General features: G+C 31.4%; 1 protein-coding gene across 2 annotated transcripts in view; it reads left to right on the top strand.

Moving 5' to 3' along the window:
• The window catches only part of LOC127730585 (sperm-associated antigen 1-like), a 67053-nt gene that overhangs the window by 10887 nt on the left and 34710 nt on the right, over positions 1 to 21456 (top strand). For both annotated transcript variants that reach the window (XM_052239043.1, XM_052239044.1), the window contains exons 2-11: positions 629 to 783; positions 2426 to 2500; positions 2997 to 3081; positions 3932 to 4048; positions 4634 to 4701; positions 6272 to 6375; positions 8074 to 8132; positions 9232 to 9331; positions 15699 to 15776; positions 17956 to 18062. In XM_052239043.1, the coding sequence (XP_052095003.1) occupies positions 644 to 783; positions 2426 to 2500; positions 2997 to 3081; positions 3932 to 4048; positions 4634 to 4701; positions 6272 to 6375; positions 8074 to 8132; positions 9232 to 9331; positions 15699 to 15776; positions 17956 to 18062 (933 nt within the window). In that variant the 5' untranslated portion in view covers positions 629 to 643. The remainder of the gene's footprint in view (positions 1 to 628; positions 784 to 2425; positions 2501 to 2996; positions 3082 to 3931; positions 4049 to 4633; positions 4702 to 6271; positions 6376 to 8073; positions 8133 to 9231; positions 9332 to 15698; positions 15777 to 17955; positions 18063 to 21456) is intronic.

The following is a 21456-nucleotide window of genomic DNA, read 5'->3' as shown; positions in this document are numbered from 1 at the left end:
GACCTTGACTTCATTTCATTGTCAGATCAGTGATCAAGGTTAAAGTTTTTGTGGTCAAGTCTCTGCTCAGAAACTCTATGCAATTGGTCAATTATATTTGGTGTATGGAGTGATTGTAAGGTGCACATGACTGTCTGGCAGGTTTCATCATATTATGACCTCATTTTCATGCTTCATTGGTCAATGTTGAATTTTTTGTGGTTTGGTCTGTTTCTCAGATCTTTAAGCAATAGGTTAATTTTATTTGGTATATGGATTATGGAATGATTGTTACTAAGGTGAAAATGTCAGTCTGGCAAAATTCATCTGACCGTATCCTCATTTAATACATGGATCATTGATAATGTTAAGTTTATGTGATAATTGTAGCTAAACCTTTATCTTAAACACTTTCAATCGTGATCAGGAGGGCAGGCAAGACATTTTAGTGTGTGCACTTTTGTTTACATACTTATCATAGCTTCATTTCAAGTGTTTTTATAAGTGAAATGAACAAGGTGCCGGGCATCATGGTAGCCTTATATATATTATTGTTAAAAGGTTTCATCATGATCATAGGATCTATAATGCAAATACATATATTTCAAGGTATTGCCAGTGAGATTTCACCAATCATTTATATTTTAAGGTATTGACTGTCACCATGTCAACAGTGAGTGATAATGTACTGTTCCAGTCAGAAACAACCAGGAAGTATGATATCCCTCTGACTCATCTAGATTACCCATACATACAGAAATGTACAGACACAAAAGAACTGGAGAGAATACTAAAAATCCTTAGGTATTTATTTAATTCATTTAGATTCTTCCTTTAATATCAAGAAAATTTAAAAGGTCATAATAACGGGAATCCTTGCCTAGATAATTCTTTGACTCATCACTAGTCAAACTTTTGAATGTAGGACTCCTTTTTCATAACATCAATAAAAACCTGATAGGTATGATAAAATGGTGTTGTGACCTTATTTATGATAACATTCACACCCTTTTTCACTACAGGAATCCAGGAAAAATGTTATCACTTGTTGAAACTCAAGTTAAAATAATTGAGGAATTTGAAAAGAAATTAGGAATTTTTGGAAAAATAAAAGGATCATTCAATGTACAACGTGACCATTGTGATAGTGGCCTTTGACATCTAAAAATAGCTACAAGTGCTAAAAATAACTTTATGTAACTGTGGCACAATTTGATTTTGCATCTTTCTTCAACGTTAAGATTTTATCTATCTAAGTTGGAAACAGAATATAAGCTCAATTAAAATAAGAACAATTTAATTGCGGAAAATTTAGGGAGTTGGTAATTTATTTTTACATGTTTAAAAGATAGACTTTTGTACTGTGCCTATTTAAAATTTGAATCATAAATAAGTCAGAAAGTTTGCCGATGTTTATGTAAGATATTTTTATAAGGGAAATTAAGGAATTGTTTAAACTTTATTAAAAAGAAAAGAATTTTTTTACGACCACACAGTTTGCAACGTTTACTGCTAGTTTCATGATGAAAACCGTAATTGCCAGAAAGACGAAATCAAACTAATTTTAAAAACATTATTTTACTTAAATTCTGTTAACAATGTTAACTTAGACATATTTAGTCTTTGCCTGGCCTCCCTTCTGAATATAAAATGACAAATCAATTGGACATTGCATTCACTTCAACTGTGTGTCATCCTCTGTATAATCCTCTGAAGAACTAGGAGCACTCCTGAATACAAGAAAGATAACTCAACTATAATTTTTCCTAGTATTGAAAAACCTAGTCAAGATCTGTCTGCATACTTTTGACTTTAGAACTTAAAGGTTTAGGAGGTCTTAGTATAATGGTGCAAAGTTAAGAGGGACTTGGTTTTAGGGAGGGGGATAGGGTCGTCATTTTCTGTATTTATATTTATACAAATTTTCTCTGTATTTTTAAGCACTCATTATTCTCTCTTCTTCATTTTTTTGCCAATTTATCTATATTCTTTATTTTCAATTTTGAAATATTTTCTCTATTCTGAAGCATATACATGCAGACCATAAGCTTATTATAAGAACAGGAACTTTGGGCTACATAACCTTCTCACTAAGCAAGGTTCCGACACAGTTACAAAGTAAAATTATGTTTTGCAGATTTTATAATGTAATAAATAATCAACAACACCTTATTCAATCTTTATAGTCATCATATATAGTAATACACAATGTGAACATGTGATAAAAAACAATGATTAATACACACAGAAACGTAGACAAAAAAATTGAGAAGTGCCCTTTCTTAACCTCAAAAAGTGCCCTGCTGTCCAATTGGCACTCTGCCCCTTTCAATTTCTAGCTGGAGCACTGAAGTATATACAAGTATTTGAACAAGCTACATTTTCCTGTTTTATATATATGATAGATACACCAAAATTTACCTTTTCATGTGCCTATCTTCAACAGATCAGGTGATGAAGGATTTTATCCAGATTTAGAGTCATTTTGTGAAGAAAGGATTGAGAAACTAAATCCCAAAAGGTATGTTTAAGTCATTATAAAATAACATTTCAATTGTCTATATATTTACTGTAATTTTGATTTTGAAAATAGTAAGATACAAAATGATATTATCTTATTCTACAATACATCTGCCTTCAGTAAGTTATTCAAAAAAATAATATTCTGTTACAGTATTTCAAATCTGTTGTCATAGTATGCAAATTTTTTCAGAAAAAAAATTCCTGACTCATAAAACATTTTGAATGAAATCTGATATTATTTTACTCTTTTAACACTTAGACGATAAATAGTTCTGAAGATATGGATTTTATTTCAACCCTAGCATAAAGTATGAATTTCAGAGGCTAGTGACTTTTAAAATAAACCATAACTTTAAATACAGTTTTAAAATTGTACAAATGTTTTTGAATTAATCCCAAAACATAGACAGTAGCCCTGTTAAAGATAAAGAAACAGAGATTTTATTATACTCTGCAACCAAATCATATACACATATTTTATTCTCTTTCTTCAGTCGTGTATTGAGAAAAGAAGTTCCACTTGGCAGACCTGGAGATCTTGCAAAAGATGAATGGCAGAAAATAGATACTGATTTGAAGGTGACTTGTTTGGGTGCTGTCTCAATGACATAAACCCCACATATCCTTTTAATTGCATGATAAAGGGAAAAACTTTGCAGAAAATTTTACCATCACTGCATTGTTTAGGTCTCATAATAAGTGAAGGTTTTCAAAAGGGAAAGAGAAGCTGCAGCGACACATAAGGATCACTTCTGTCATTGTCGTCCTTGTCACACTTTGTAAATCCCAAACTCCTTGAAAACTGCTTGACAGAATACTACCAAACTTGCACTAATTCTTCTACAAGACATAAAGTTGTACATCTACTATTATAATTTTTCATCTCAATGATTTTTGGGGTTTCCCATACCAAAACATGGACCTAGCCATTTCTACTTATATCATTGAGAGACAGCAGCCGACTAACATTTTTGTAACTTTATGTCCCTTTTACGGCTTTACCATAATGCATCTAAATGTTATTTCTAACAAAAAATGATGTCCTGTCCTGTGCATTGTGGCATATAGTGTTTATATCTGTGTATCTGTTTGTGTGCAGGTCTCTCTTAACAACTAGTTTCATACAGGGCACAAGTGTTGATATTGGCAAGTAAGTTTGGCTTAAATAACGGTCATATGAATGTGATGGTAGATCATTACTTAATCTACTAGCCATAAGCATTGTATGTTAACAATTGTTACCTCATGATTTAAAATAGGATATTAATGCTTTAATTGGCAAGCTTCTCTTTGAAAAATCCTTTGCACAACATGACTTGTAAAATCATCTGGTAAACAGAAATTTATGTCATTCATTTTAGGGCAATACATGTCAATGTATATATGGTATCAGATCAAATTTTATTGTTACTAATAACTTTTTTTGCAGACTTGGGAGCTGGATATGAAGACTACAGAATCTTCAAAGAAAAGATACATAGATAGTTTTGATGATCCAGAGTTACCTCCCATCAGATCAGGATTTATTAATGGCATGAGTAATCAGGTAATTTAAGCATTAACACCCTTATTGTTGAATTGTAATCCTAAAACATGAAGCAGGGTGATTAAGAGCTTGAAAAAATGCTAGAAATTGCAAGGGGCAGGATGCCAGTGAAGGACAGGACAATTGTTGAAGATCATGTCTAGATGTCAAGATGTTTTTTGGTGTCTGTATGTCTAGATGTCTTTTGGTGTCTGGAGTCTAGATGTCTTTTGGTTTCTTTTTTGTATCACCTGGTAATGTCTCAATGATGTGTACCTTAAATCTCCTTTTATTCAAATGACTTTGATTTCTCCTTTTATTCATATGACTTTGATTTCTTCTTTTATTCATATAACTTTGATTTCTCCTTTTATTCATATGACTTTGATTTATCATTACACTTATTGATTAAAAAGTGCTGTTTTTATGAAAAAAATGATCAGACTGCATGCAATGTTTAAAAAATTTGCTGGAGCTAGTATAGTCCTAACCAGGGGCAATACATTTTTACTTGCTTACTGGTAAGTGTAGGTATTTCCAAGGACTGTACTGCATCATGTAGAAATTTAGTCTTTGCTTTAAATTTTTGTTTTTGGTCTGTTTTAGAATAATGAGGCAGACACAGGAAAGAAAAGTAAGCGAGTAACACCAAGAGATTACAAGGAATGGGATAAGTAAGTTTTGTGGACATTGTGTTGTACTTTCATCTGAGCAATAGAAAGGAACATCATTCTTTTACATAGATTGTTACCACCTTGGTGATCTTATTGGAGCATGCTCACCTTAAGTGTGGGAGGTTGTGGGTTTGATTCCAGAAATTGGTAAATCCAAATACTTTAAAACTATTATTTGCTGCTTCTCTGCTAAGTATGCAGCATTTAGAATAAGAGCAAAAACAGGGTGGTAATGCAGAACAATGTGTCCAGGAAGGGTGACATTTCTTCCTGTAAATGGTTACCTTGTAATATCTAGCACATTAAAAATCGAACTCTGCATTTCAGTCTAGTACAAAGCAAGGTCCATATTCATATCACATCGACATGTTGTTTTCCTGATTTGCATGCAGTATTTGCCAATTGATGTTAAGCGCTATTTACATAGATTATTAAGGAAAACATGTATACAGGGCTCATGCTAGCAGGCGACTAGGGTGAAGAAGTCGCTTTCCCATTTGTCACTGCGCTTTGACCGACTGTCAAAAGTGATATCTAGTCGCCCAGGTGTTCACAATAGTCGCTTTCAGTCGCTTTCGTCAACATCAATTTTTCATTTATAAGAAAGAAATTCAAAGACATAAACGATTTATTTTCTTTAGAAAAAAGGTGAAAGCATTGACTTTACAGATTGGTTGTATGTTATTTCAAACAGACAACTTTATATAAAGTATTTTCTTTCACTTCCGGTATTTGTTACTCAAGAGCGTACATCAAAACGCACGACTGACACAGCTGACAGAAGAATAATGATCCCAAAAGGAAAACTATGCATTCCACACGAATTAATAGACTTTTGGTTAGATATCCTTGCTTAATGTATATATTTCCATGTAAATTCATTTTTTCTTTATTTACTTTTGTTAAATTTATATATCTTTTTGATGAAAATCAATGAATTTCATAAACATAGTAAACAGAATAATTTCTTAATTGAATTTTAGTTGATATATGATACTTTCTTTCTCTTTTTTTACATAAAAAAAAGTTCTTTTTAGTGCCAGAAATTTAGTTGGTAGTTTCTTACAAGAGGAAAAATATAATTGTTTAACTATAAATCAGCGATTATTTAAGACATAAACTGAAACAACTGTTACTTCTATTGTATACTCAGGTACAAATTGAACAATATAAAAAATAAAAATAGGATACATATGGCCCTTTATATCATAGTAAAAACCAAACACAGCAAGCGAACATGCACTTCTCTTTCAAGTCTCAACACTTCTCCCTATCCGTTTCAAAAAGAGAAGTCACTTCTCCCTATGATTCTAAAGTAGTGTGAGTCCTGGTATAGCTAAGATATAATAAAAAATACAAAGCAAATCTTTACGATCTCAGCCGATTTTTTTCTTCAATCTTACTTAAGACATACATTCAAATATCTGGCAACAGAAAGTTGACTGGAGATTTTATTACAGACAGCTTTTAAATTCCAGTGCAGTCCATATTTTAATAGAATCGCATTGAGAAATGATTCAAACCCTAGAATAACTACAGATCTAACATTTGCAATTGCTTACTTTTATAGATTTGATATTGATAAAGAATTAGATGATGTAGATAAGAAAGAAGAAAAGAAATCTACCAAAATATCAACAGTCCCCAGAATAGAAACTAACATAAATACTGCAGGTATGTGAGTGTTGAAACAAACTATACTGAATCTCAATACATAGTTTGAGGTTCAATACACAATACATTGGTAGGAACACAAAAATATGAAGAAATTTACATGCCTCATTGGTGTTAACTCTTTACCATTCCAATGACCTTTAGTTTTTTGGGGTATGAGCATTTTATTCTAAAATTTGGATTTAACCTTCAAGTTCTTGACTATCCTTCTACAGTCAGACTGAGGGCTTCAATGAAACATGGATCTCAGCTACTGCTAAAATGTCAGTTGTCTGTTGGAATTGCCCTTTTTAGAAAAATGGAACAATTATCATACCTATGTTTTTCAAAAATAAGACTACTTTTAAAGATAAAAAAATTAAAATGTTGTAGTATGGCCAAAAGAAACACGTGAATAAATCATTCATTAATATTTTTGTCAAGCCTTCAACTTTTTGTCAAAAAAGCGAGACATAGCGATCCTACATTCCGTCGGCGGCGTCCACAAATATTCACTCTGTGGTTAAAGTTTTTGAAATTTTAATAACTTTCTTAAACTATCCTGGATTTCTACCAAACTTGGACAGAAGCTTGTTTATGATCATACGATAATATCCCAAAGTAAATTTTAAAAAAAACAAATCAATTTTTTCTGTATTTTACTTATAAATGAACTTAGTTTTTACTTATAAATGGACTTAGATTTTCTGCCAGTTAACATTACATTCACTCTGTGGTTAAAGTTTTAAAATTTTAACAACTTTCTTAAACTATCTTGGATTTGTACCAAACTTGGACAGAAGCTTGTTTATGATTAAAAGCTAGTATCTTAGAAGGCAATTTTGTTAAAATTTTGTTCATTTTTTTCCGTATTTTATTTATAAATGGACTTAGTTTTTCTTCCAGTTAACATTACATACAGTCTGCAGTTTAAGTTTTTAAACATTTATTAGATTCATAAACTATCCTGGATTTTTACCAGACTTGGACAGAAGCTACTTACAATCAAAAGATAGTAAAGAGAGGAATATTTTTATTAATTTTTTTCCTCATTTTTGTTGAGCCTGCGATTAACAGCAAAAGCAGGAGAGACACTGGGTTCCGCGGAACCCTTATGAATTTTTCATTCAGTTGTGTGTTTTGCTTTACAAAATAGATAGAATTTATGTTTATTTTCCCCTCAAAGCTTCTTAAATGAAGACAAATAGTAAACATTGTTATATTGTGTAAGTGTGTTTCAATGCTTTTTTCTTAAAACTCTCATTCAATAGTCAATACACACTATATATCATTTTCCATCATACATTGTTACAGCCTAAAAGAGGTGTAAGATTAATGTTATAGATTGTTCTGTAGTGAGAGGTTTTCAGTGTGCTGCAGAATACTGTAAACCAACTTATTTTTGCGGATACTTAATTTCGTATCTTGCCCTTTCTAGCCCACTTCAAGGCAATTTAATTTCAGGATTTTAAAATTTACTTGTTGAAGTTAATTAAGAAAAGATCCAAGTTTTACGTATTCACGACGATTTATATTCACATTATTTTTCTTCTTGCGAAAATAAATTGCTTGCAAAAATTAGTTGGTTTTACAGTAAACATTTCGAAGGAGACTGAAGGCCAAGTTTTTCATACCTTTGGAACAATTGACATTTATATTAGAAGATAGTCCTGAACATAGCCTTATTAGTGACATATGCTTTCATTTTTTTTTTTTTAGGAATGACAGATGAGGAAAAGATTATGAGAGCAGGAAAGGAAAAGGATAAGGGAAACGAAGTAAAGATTTTCTAAACTGTCAAGTAGAATCATTCAAGCAGTGAAAATATTTATATAGAATTATACATTGTCTTAAACTTAAATTTTATCTGTACAAGTCTTAGAAACAGGTAGACTTTAAACTGTTCTAAGCCTCATAAATTAATAACCTCACAAACAAGGTCAGTGACTGTACAAGCCAAAAATTATACAATCAATTCCTCTTGATTGCGCAAATAACACAGTTCCTGTATAGATAGATACTGTAAGAGCAGAAATATTCGTGGGGGATTTAATTTCGTTTATTTCGTGGATAGATAATATCCACGAAATTAAAATCCCCACGAATTTTAAACCTACATATCATATTGCTTCCATTTACTGGTAACCATGAAATTAAATCCCATTGAAATCTTATTTAGAGACAAAACCACGAAATTTTAACCCCAAGAAAATTAATGTTTCTACAGTATATATATCATATAATGAGCTCCAGATAAGATGTGTATTTGCCTGATTACACAATAAAAGCCAGCAAAAACCAAAGAAATTTGTTGATTTCAGCCTTCAAAAACCCAATTAATGAAAAGATGAACCCATTAATATGTCAACACTATGCAATCTTAACCCTTTTAGTTGCTGTCCAGTGCGTTATTTACCTTAATCGTTAAATTGTTGTCACATAATTTACCTATTTTTGCAAGTTTGTAGAAAAATATTTTTCTTCAAAATAAATTAACAGTTTTAAAATATGTAGACTCAACAACTGATTAGCTTAAACACACTTGGTCTATACCAGAAGTATTTCTTAAATAAAAACAACAAGTCTCTATGTGCCTGACACACAAGAGTGAAATGAAACTCATCTTCAATAAATTGTGCACATGCTCTGCATAGATGTTACCTTAAGTAATGTTTAGAAATCGACCAGCCTAAATACTTTGAATGTGATGCTTGAGATCATTGTCAGGATATATAGTGATTTGTCATTTTCTGCATGAGATCCAAATGAAACATTACATTATATCTTGAATATTATTTGTCATAAGATTGACTAATTGGAGCATTTTTAGGATATTTTGAACATTTTTTTATCAGCGTATGTATTTTTTTCATTCAGGCATTCAGAGCAGGAGACTATGAAGAATCAATAGCATACTACACTCGTAGTATAAAACTGCATTCAACAGCTGCCTCATACAATAACAGGGCTATAGCATGTAAGTGTGTACAGTATTTCATTATAAACTTGCTAACTCAAGAACTAAAGCATATGCTTAAGTTAATATAACATTCATATAAAACTGCAATTCAGGGTTGCATCGTGTAACATCAGCAGTACCACTTCTTTGTACAACCAGATGGAGAGCGACTCAAGACAGTCAAGCAAGCATGAACAGTAATACACTGTTTATTGCTATGAGTTAATTAAATCAGACTAAGAAAATATGAACCAAGTTTAATATAAGTCAATAAAGTGTGCTATGTTGATACAATTTGATCTGCAGAGAGCAGTACTACCATTCACATATTAAATAGTAGCTTATCTGGACATTACACTTATTGTAACTGATCCATGCATTGTTGTCATTATTGTTTTTAAATTATCGAATTATTCAAAGTATTGCTTTAATTTTTCACAAGGATATTCAGATGAATGTCCTGTTTCTATATTTATAAATGGAAAAATAGTCATCAGTTATTCCTACACATGAAAACATTTTGTTGGTATTCTAGCTACATGTACCATCTTTTATACACATTAAAATAAGTACAAGAATCATGCAAATAAAAAGAAGAAAAAGGCTTATTAGCTCATTAATCTGCATACCATACGAAAAAAAGAAGAGAAATGACACTATTTCTAGAGTAAAAAACAGGCACGCAAAAAAATTGTAACCCTAAAAAATGTTGTCACGCACTTAAATTCCCATGGGGATTTTCAATAGTTGACTGGTGTGTAACTTGGAAATTTTTGATAAAATACTATGCTCTACTATGTTTTACATTTATTCCTACAAACAAATGCTAAAATATAAAACAGTAATAAAACATGTAAGTTAACTGCATAAACACATATGAAATAATAAACCTTTGTATAAAAAGAGACCCTTTCCTGGCAGTTAATTGACTTAAAATTGCTGTTCATGGAAATATTGTCTATGATTTGTTTAATTGTGAGATAATGTTATAATAGATTCAAAATAATTTCATTTTGTCACATCACATTAAAACTGAAGAAGTAATGACTCCTTAAGTATGCATTATTTTTATTGTAACGTCAGATTTGGTCAAATTTTCAAACATTGATAACAGTTTTTAGCATAATTTAATTTGGCTGTCCCCCCAGTGATCCAGACTGTTTTTGTGTCTAGGGATTCAATATCATCATTGGCAACTTTTGGTTACAGAATGTTTGGATCCTAGGTTTTGGCCAAGGGTTTCCTCAAGCTTTTAGGTCGGAAAAATGAACAAAATTTTGTATTTTGACAATATTTCAAAAATGTGGTGAGTTTGAAGCTTAAGATTTACTTAACCTAGTAGTAAGGCTTTTAAAATAGATCCATTTAAGAACCAAATTGTGGCCATTTTGAAATTTTATGATAAAGTTGAAATTCAAGTCCATATTTGGCCTAAAGTGAACCTTGTCCTTGTTAAAGATTGAAGTATTGAAGTTGGCAAAGATGTGAAATAAATATTGGGGAAATTGGCCCTATTTACCTATTTTCGATATTCTGATGCAATTTGACATGATCTAATTGCTGGCAAAATTTCATGAATTTCATCCTAGAAATTGCCCAATTTTGTATAAACTGTTACTTTTAAATGGAAATCTAAATATGTAAATGGTAGATGAAAAAAAAAACTGAATACTGTAAATTCAGAAATTATTGCGTGCATTTATTATTGCGATTGTTGAAGAATGGACAAAAATGTGAGTTCAATTATTGCGATATCAGGAAAATCTGCATATGGATATATGTATCTGATATTATAATGCGAGTTCTTATTATTGCGATACTCACCCAATCGCATTATTCGCATTAATAAAAACCTCGCAATAATTTCTGAATTTACAGTACTCTAGTTTCGGGAAAGCTTGCTCGCGACATAGAATTCTGAGTGGGTCAAGCGTTTAATTGAAAATCATGCGAGAATATGCGAGATTTAAAAGAACTGGGGGCAAAGTCATATGGTACAAATCAATGTTTGATGTTAAGGACGCCACTTTCCAGTTTACCTGTGAAGTCATTGAGTGTCAGCTGTTTTTTGTTTATGTTTAATAATGGAAAAAACACATTGTGTAGAATTTCGAGACCTTGTGTTTGGAAATTAAGGGAGAATATTGGGAAAGAAATTTGAAGGAAACTTGAAACTTACTTTATAGACAACAGCAACAAAACGTTTGATAAAGAAGGAATGAGGGCCTACAAGTCCCTTAAAGAATTCAAGTACTTTGAGGAAGTATATGTGCAGAAATGTCATCTTTGGAGAATGAGAATAATTTCCTGATACATGCTGATGTAATGGCATCTATGGCCAAAATATTATATAATTTAACGGCAATACTACACATAATTACTTTTCTTTGGCATGTGCCTGGCGGATATAGATAAACAGTTGAAAACGTAACACAGCTCGTGTGATTGTCATCCAAAATGGAGCTTTTTGAAAAGTTGTCGCTGGTCATAGCACAAGGTCAATATCATGAATGACCTTATACAAAGTTTTCAATAGAATATAACCATGGCTTCATAAATGTTATGTTTTCAATATTGTATAAATAGTCTGATCGTTTAACCCATAATAGAAACATTCCCATAAAAAACAAACAGTTACAGATTGTCGTATGAAAAAAAAAAACACAAAAAACCCACACCCACTAATAAAGCTATAAAATGTCTTTACTTGGACTGTTGCATTTTGAACCAACACGTGAAAAGTCCAGCTCAATCTAGAACAAAACAGTTTCAACATTCATATCTCATTATCATGATCTTGACCTGAATATGCATTTAACTTGCCACTGGACACAAGCAAACCATCAATTCATCTATCAATAACCCCTAATCAATAGAAATTCGCATTTCTTTTCAAATATTGTGTAAAAGAGGGACGAAAGATACCAGAGAGACAGTCAAACTCATAGATCGAAAACAAACTGACAACGCCATGGCCAAAAATAAAAAGACAAACAGACAAATAATAGTACAGATGACACAACATACATAACTAAAGACTAAGCAACATGAACCCCACCAAAAACTGGGCGTGATCTCAGGTGCTCCGGAAGGGTAAGCAGATCAGGCTCCACATGTGGCACCCGCTGTGTTGCTTATGTTATTACAAATCCGGTAAATAGTCTTAATTCGTGAAAAGGGAAGAGAATTGTAGTTACGACATAAGGAACATATCTGATATCATCTGTGAAACGGTTATTCCATACGGTCAACCGACTCATGATGGCGTCCGTAAAATTTACGAAGGGATGATTTCAACTTCACCATTTGGAACTCTTGGTTTAATAGCTTCCTTGTGAGCAGCAATCCTCCTATCAAGGAAATCATGATAGGAAATACAAGTCCTGGAATATCGTATCAATTGGGAGATATATATTCCGTATGCAGGCGCTGCTGGAATGTTGCTACATAGAAATGGAAAGTTCACAATTGGGAAGCTGAAATCATCTCTTTTGTCGTAAAGTTTTGTTTTCAACCGACCCTCATTGTCAATTTCTAGATGTAAGTCAAGATATGAGGCAGACTTAACTGTATCTGTAGTATCCTTTATCTCTAGTTTGATGGGATAGATTCGTTCAACATAGTCACCAAATTTTGTATTATTTAGTGAGAGAACACTTGACTTCCATTATAAACAACTCAAAGTCGGTTACTGGTGAAGCGATTTTCAGTAATGTTTAATGGCTACAAGGACCAGTTAACGTATGTCTGTCAAATAAGATTCCACCTCTAAAAGACAGAATTTCTCACTTAAACTGAGTATTAACAGTTAAATTGTTAATTACTCCTTTATGGTAAGAAAAGAAGGATGTATGTCGAACCAAACAGGCAGTTATTTCATAAATCCTGAAGATCTTCTTTCTTTTGACAAGACAACAACAATTATTTTTTTTTTTTTGGGGGGGGGGGGGGGTTACTTTTTTCTAAAAAAATTAAAATATTACAATACTATTTTCACATTATTTATTATTTTTCTTCCTATTAACGTGAATGTTCTGACACACAAAAAAATATATATATAACAGAACTGCTCATTAAAAGTATGTAATCAAATGCCAAACTATATAGATATGTGAAAATTTACTTTCTGAAGAAATAAAAAAGTATATAAAGTATCTTTTATATTGTTTAAGTTCTTACAAAAAGATGTCATTTAAAGTATTTAGATTTTATGCATACCATGTTATGTATGATTCACCATAAGACAAGATAAATTGCTAGACGATCCCGACCCCCCCTCCCTTTCTAAATTGTGAATATCTGATGCATTTGCATTAAACACAATACCTTGATGTAAATTAGATACACGTATGCAATCAGGGCCTAGCCTAACTGTCAAAACATAATTATCAGGGTACATTTTGTTCAACTGTCGCCTGGTGAGATTAATAGTTCAACGTAAAACTTTATGATTCCATATGGCCTAGGTATTGATTGACTTTTAATTTTATGACCTAATATATGGTAATGAAATGACACCCGCATATTTTTGTAACTTATTCAATATATCTGCTAAGTGTACTTCACAGCGTGAATCTGTCCATTTTTGCGTGAAGGTGACATGCAAAGTCAGATGACATATCAAACCGTTTATTTTGCAATTAAGATCAATTTTAAAACAACATAACAGTCTAAGTAGTCTGTTTTAATTATTTTAATCTGTCAGTGTAATCAGCATTGTTTCGTTAATAATTATGTCCAGCCAAATGCTCTTTGTGTAAATGTTAACGCTAATATGTGATTTAGTGATTATATTTCTGCCACTGCATGTTTATCAACCGCTATCGGGTGATGCCCCCTGTTGATGAATTCTTGGGAACTATCGTGTGATTTCATAACTTGACTTATTAGGTTAGACATGCACAGTTCTTTTCGAAACTAGAGTGTTCCTGTGAAGTTCAATCCAGTTAAGATTTTATACCCAGGTATTTTTTGAATGACATTAAAAATGTTGTAACCTTTGACATAGAAACGCTTTTGTTTTAGATTGTATTTGAAAAAAGTTATACAAAACAACAAAACAACATAAATAGCAAGACAGAATTAAAAGAAAAATTTAATTGTTTTCTTTAGTTTTTTATAAACTATATTTTTCTTAGTCTATTAAATTGTAGAAGGGAAATAACTCTTGTAAATTTTAAATAATTTTGCATATTGAACTATTTTTTGTTAACTAGTCTCACTTATTCTATGTACTAAAACACTGTTGATAAAATTCTAAATATTTCTGACTGAAATTTACTAGTTAAATTTATTGGAGGATAATTCTATTGAAAATAATAATGAATATTGTAGTATTTACACACCTTATTGAGAGAGAAGTTTTTCATTTATAAATAAATCTCACATATCAAGTTAAGGTTTATAACGTGATGTAAATTCTTGGTAGTGTAATTATGAATGTTTTACATTCATATTAAATTTTGGAAGCCTTTTCTGGGCTAACACTGAATTATGGGTAGAACAGGTTACACAAATCAATACAACAATTCTTCATAGTAGCTTAAAATGCTATTAGATAAAGTTACAGTTGAAGTAGAATATACATTATATTACTACAATTTTATGAAGAAAAACTTTAATTAATAAAACTTTTCAACTTACACTTAATTTAAATATAATTATTATCCTATGTTAGTTTATCAACACCAATACCTTCTGAGAATACTAAACTCAATAAAATTTTACCTACTCATAATTAAACATAATTAAAGACTTTTGATGAAGGGTAATAATGCATGAATAATAACTCATATTTATAAATTTCAATTCATTTAAATTTAAAGATCCCATTGTTGATTTATAGGTACATACACCTTATTTTTTTACCTAGTGTCAGACATAGCATTGTCATTGTAGTGATTCATTTAGGGCAATAGAATATTTGAAGATAGATTTGATTTAGGTCCAGATGTTCTTCTCCAATGATTTCAGCAAGTTTTATATATCAATTTCATTTAAAAACTAAAAGTCCAATAAATTACCAAAAACAAGAATGAGTTAATCTCTGAAGCTTTGTCTTAAAAAAGACCCCAGTTTTTGTTCACAGTAGATATGATTATTTACAAAAAAGGAAATATAAGGAAATCTTTCAAGGTAGAAATTTTTTCTAATTTCTTTTTACCTGCAAATCATTTAATTAGAAAAAAGTTAAAGTTAATTTAAAAAAAAGGAGTTTACTCAATTCAATGGTGGTTGTATATAAAACAGCTATATTCAACCTGATTGTAAAATTAATATAAAGAGTAGAGAATATCAGTTTACGTTACTTTGTTGATCATATCATGCATTTGTTTATTTGTCCTCGCTAGAATTGGCAATACATATTTGTCTTTGTCTTTTTCAGATTTAAAAATATCTCAGTGGACAAATGCAGCAGAGGACTGTAATCGTGTTCTAGATTTAGAACCAGATAACATCAAAGGTCGGTAACTCTCACATTTTTAGCTCACCGTTCTGTCATCGTCCGTTGTCGTCCATCTGGTGTAAACTATTTCATACATCTTCTCCTCTGAAACTACTGAACCAATTCCAACCAAACTTAAGATTAATGATCCTTAGGGTATCTAGAATAAAGGTTGTGTTTTATTTACTGTTTCATCTAATAACATGGCCCCAATGGCTAAAAATAGAACATAGGGGTAAAATGCAGTTTTTGGCTTGTATCTCAAAAACCAAAGCATTTAGAGCAAATCTGACATTGGGTAAAAATGTTCAAAAGGTCAAGATCTATCAGCCCTGAAATTTTCAGACAAACCGAACAACCCATTGTTGGGTTGCTGCCACCAAATTGGTTATTTTAAGGAAATTTTGCTTTTAGTTTTTGGTTATTATATTGAATATTATTGAAGATAAAGATAAACTGTAAACAGCAAAAATGTTCAGCAAAGTAAGATCTACGAACAAATTCATATGTCCAAAATTGTCAATTGACCCCTTAAGGAGTTATTGTCCTTAAAGGACAATATAACACAAGTTGTTTATGTTTTTTAACTTTAAAAATCTTCTCAAACAAATCTAGTATAAATTTTATATTTTATATCCTTGTACGTCAAGAAACATACACTATCGCTAAAATGGAACATATGGGTAAAATGCATTTATTTGCTTTTGAAGAAAATGTGACAGATATAATGAACATCTAAAAGGCATTTTTAAGCCACTCATTAATATATATTGAAAAGCAAAATTAATCATTGATGAAAGATTTAAGCAAAAAAATAACAGGTGAGCGATTCAGGCTCTTGAGAGCCTCTTGTTTATTGAAAGATTCAAGTTAAATTCTACTAAGAAAGTGAATGTTGTGTCAGAACATCATTGTTGAGTGTTTTCCATTTATGCTGTACAAAAATGAATTTGGTTTTATACAATTTTTTTTAACATCAATATGATAAGTTTATGTCTATGTGGAGCAGCATTCCACAAGGTCATAATCATGGGGTAATGTATCAGTGCTTTTTGGATCTGTCAAACACCTACTTCCTGTTTTCCCAATACTTTGAATTATGAATGCCTGTTTGTAAGCACAACTATGTGTTCATCCTTATATCTCCTAAATCTATCTTTGTGGTATATATTTTTAGTTTAACCTTTCATATTTATAACTGAAATCCTCCAAGTTGAATTGAAACAACTATTGAAAAATCAGTTATATGCTGGGTACATGGTTTATCAGGCTAACTCCTACAGTTTTCAAGCCTGAGCTTTTATACTATGTTGGGTGTTTGTTCATCTATAAATGGTGTGCAAGTTCATACTCACATGAATTTGGTTATCTTTTTGAAAAAAAAAATCACAAATGACAGAATGTTGACATTATTATTTTTAGTGAAATTATGCATACAGGGTGCATTGTTATTCAGGCTATCTTCTAATACAGCTTTCAAACTAAAACTTGATTATTATGCATTGTATTACTATGTATATCAATAGTCAGCATATTATCAGGATTTTGATTTTCGTTGAATTTTGCACTTTAGATTTTACCTTTTTTTTTGCATCAAATGTGTCTTTACAAGCTTACAATTGGTGCAATTTTGGGGGGAAAATAAATAAAGACAGTCATCAGAAAACAGTTATTTTTTTCACAATATTGCATCGATTGGGAGCTTTATTTTACTTCTTTTAGTTGCTCTTACCTGACAGAGTACCAGAATGTCCTACCACAGAGTAGGTAACCTGTCTAAGAATTATATACTCCACAGAGTAAAAATTTGGTCATAAGAAAATTGGCTATTGTGCAGTGACAACAAAAAATCATGTCTTAGATCATTGAAACACCTTGACCTGAAATTTGAAACAAGCGTTATGTGAGCATGTTATAATGTGTGATGTGTTTTCACATGTTTCACTTATCAACTTACTGTTTACTGAGTACTTATAGCAGGAGTATCATTATTGAGCAATAGCTCACAGTTCAACTTGTTTTATTTTTATGCATTTTGGGGTTCCACACAGAAACATAGAAAAACTTTGTTTTATCTATACAAAAAGGTAAGGGGGTATGAATTTGTATGCACTGCTCACTGTTTTGTTTTGTTTAATAAGGAATTAAGATTCGGGTCATGGAAGTATCCATCTTAATAACTTCACATTTGTTTCAGCTCTTTTAAGAAGAGGAACAGCCTACAAAGGAATTAAAGAGTTTAGTAAATCTTTACAAGATTACAAGCAAGTTTTACAATTAGAACCTGAGAATAAAAGAGCCCAGGTAATTTGTAACAGAATATATAATTTGTCAATACATGAATATCTTTAGAAGGAAATTTAAAGCATTTTACAGCTGATTTTGGGAAGGAAATATGTCTTTGGCTTAATCATAATATGAGAAATTTTGGTCAAGCAATATCCATTTGTTTATTCCTGAGTTTAATTCAGACTAAGTGCATTTAAGAAGTTAATAGGTGTTTCATGTCTAGTCAATGAAATCATAATTTGATTATGATTCTTTATCTTGGGCTTTCCATCATTAGAAACAAAATTTTAGATATTTGTAAAATATTTTCATTGAATTATTAATGCCAACATTTATCAAAGCAGTTTTTTTCTCACCTGTAACAAAAGTCGCGGAAAGCGAAAGATGGGGATTGCTTTTCCGGCGACGGCTGCGATGATGGCGTCAACAATTGTTAAGTTTTCTGCTTAAGTTAGTTTGATAGGAACTATTTGTGATAGATCATTGATATTTTGTTTGAAGATGCATTACTATCAGTACATATCAGTTTGATGCCAATTTTGAGGCCCTGCCCTGCCCCCTAGGCCATGGTCCAGTGACTTTGAAATAATTAGAATTTTAAATGTTAAGTTTTCTGCTTAAGTTAGATTGATAAAAACTACTTGCGATAGATCAATGATATTTTCTATAAAGTTGCAATACATATCAGTTTGACGACTATTTTAAGACCCTGCTATTATTCAGTCATTTTATATATATATATATATATACACATGTATATATATATATATATATATGTATAACCTTTTCTTGTCCCTGATTGGGATCTTCCTTAAATATCATATTTACTAATGGCCTTTTTTCATGACTTTATCTTAACTGAGAAATTAGCATAAATTTTCTTGCAAATGATCAAATATTGACATGTATACCATTAATTTAAAGGCAGCTTTTATCATGTGAACGAGGTATAAGTTGTTATAAGTTGCATAACCATGGAAATGGTTACTTCTGAGGCTACAATTTACTGTTCACTGCTCCAAATCTTACATTAACCTCTCTTGATTTTTCCCACGGTCGATATAACATTTTATCATAGAAGATTCCCTACATTTTTAGACAATGAGAAAATAGAATTTTTATAGTCATATAATAACATAAAATATCTAACTAAATTTGGCATGTGTTTTGTTTTCAAATGATGAAACTTTATGTGTATATACCCTTGACCAAAAGTAGGTACTCTGGTTTCCCTCTACCCATCAGCCAAAATGTCTGTCCATAGCACATTTCTGTCACATTTTTGTCAGCATCTATAAATCATAGATATAAGATGTGGTATGAGTGCCAATTAGACAACTCTCCATCCAAGTCAAAATTTATAAAAGTAAACCATTATAGGTCAAAGTACGGTCTTCAACACGAAGACTTGGCTCACACCGAACAGCAAGCTATAAAGGGCCCCAAAGATTACTAGTGTAAAACCATTCAAACAGGAAAACCAACGGTCTAATCTATATAAAAAACAAGAAACTCTTATGAACCACATCAACAAACGACAACTACTGAACATCAGATTCCTGACAGGTGCAAACAATTGCAGCGGGTTTAAATGTTTTAATGGTACCAAACCTTCACCCTTATTTGTAACAATAATGTAACATCACAACATAGAAATACACACTATAAAATATCAATTTAAATGGCTTAACTCAATCAGAAGACATATTAACACCAGTGAACATACACTGAACAAATAAATTTGATTTATGATACAATGTAAATACAAAATAAATAAACTAAGGGAAGAATAATGAAAGTAACATGTTATACTGCTGTGAAATGTTAAACAATTTAAGAAAAACAATATGCTTGAACAAAAATATCAGCCATTTGCAATTACTTTAAACACAGGTAAATGAAAATAATTTTGTTGTTAGGTATACGTGTACAGTTCAAATGGAGAAAGGAAATATTTTTACAAAATAAATAATTTTGATGTTCATAGTACGAAGAAGTGAAAATTTATAGTAATAACAAACACTTATCAAAGCTGGTTTATAGACCAGATATAACCCTGAATAACATTAAATAACAAAAAAGTATTACAATTAGTATCATGGCTTCTTTTGATATATAGCACAAAGCTTGGACCTTGTTGTGCCATACAGTAGGACAGTTTTTGAGTTCCTTTGATGTTCTATTTCCTGTTTGATGAAAACTTGTAGCTTTGAAATGTCATTCACATGAATTTAATTTTCATATCATATTTCTCAGCAACTACAATTTATGCTTTCATCTGTTTTGTCATACCATGTGAAATGATCTACTTCCTGTTTGCCAAAAATCTTTTTTAATTAACAGTCTTCCTTATGTTTGTCTTCATAAAATTCAGAAGGCTTGCTCACTTTTGCTCTTCCAAAATTTGATTGATTTTAGAATTTTGATACTAAAAATGATTATTGAGCAATGTCTTACAATATATCTTGTTTTTCATACAATTTAATCAAAAAGAGAAATTAAAAGATTTTTTTGACATTATAATTCAGAATTGTATGATGTACACACTAGTTTTTGTCTCACCTGTGTCACTGAAGGTTAGACGTTGGTGTTGCTTTTCTGGTGGTGACAGCATTGTTGGCGGTGTCAACAGTTATTTACGACTATTACAAAGACCTGCCCCCTAGGTCATGTTCCAGTGACTTTGAATTAATTAGCAATTTTCTATGTTAAGTTTTCTGTTTAATAGGTACTTGTGAAAGATCAACGATATTTTCTATAAAGTTGCATTACTATCAGTACCTATTTCGAGGCTCTGCAGCTGTAGGTCATGGTCCAGCGACTTACAATTAACTACCAATTTTCAAAGTTAAGTTTTCTGCCTAAGTTAGTTTGATAGGAACTCCTTATGCTAGACAATGATATTTTCTATAAAGTTACATTACTATCAGTACATTTCAGTTTGTTGACCATTTTTAGACCCTGCCCCCTAGTTCATGGTCCAGTGACTTTGAATTAATTAGCAATGTTGCTGTCCATCAGATTGTAGGGGAGGGGGCATTAAGTGTTACCCTTGTCCGTCCGTCCCGTTCGTACGTCCCCAAAATTGGTTTCCGTTCTCTAACTTTCGTTTGCCTCAACCAAATGTTATAAAACTTTTACACAATGCTTATTACCACAAAACACAGACCAAGTTTGAAATTGGGTGGCTTCACTTTTACCCTTCATAATTTATGCCCTTTTATAAACATAAAGATTGCTGAATTTTTCGTTTCTGTTCTCTAACTTTAGTTTGCCTCAACCAAATGTTATAAAACTTATACACAATGCCAATTACCACAATACACAGATCTAGTTCGAAATTGGGTGGCGTCCCTTTTAGAATTCATGAGTTATGCCTCTTTATAAACATAAAAATTGCAGAATTTTT

Source organism: Mytilus californianus, unplaced genomic scaffold, assembly GCF_021869535.1.
Source record: "Mytilus californianus isolate M0D057914Y unplaced genomic scaffold, xbMytCali1.0.p SCAF_2, whole genome shotgun sequence".
Classification (NCBI taxonomy): domain Eukaryota; kingdom Metazoa; phylum Mollusca; class Bivalvia; order Mytilida; family Mytilidae; genus Mytilus; species Mytilus californianus.
Note: the sequence above shows the minus strand (reverse complement) of the source record. Positions and strands in the feature narration are given on the sequence as shown.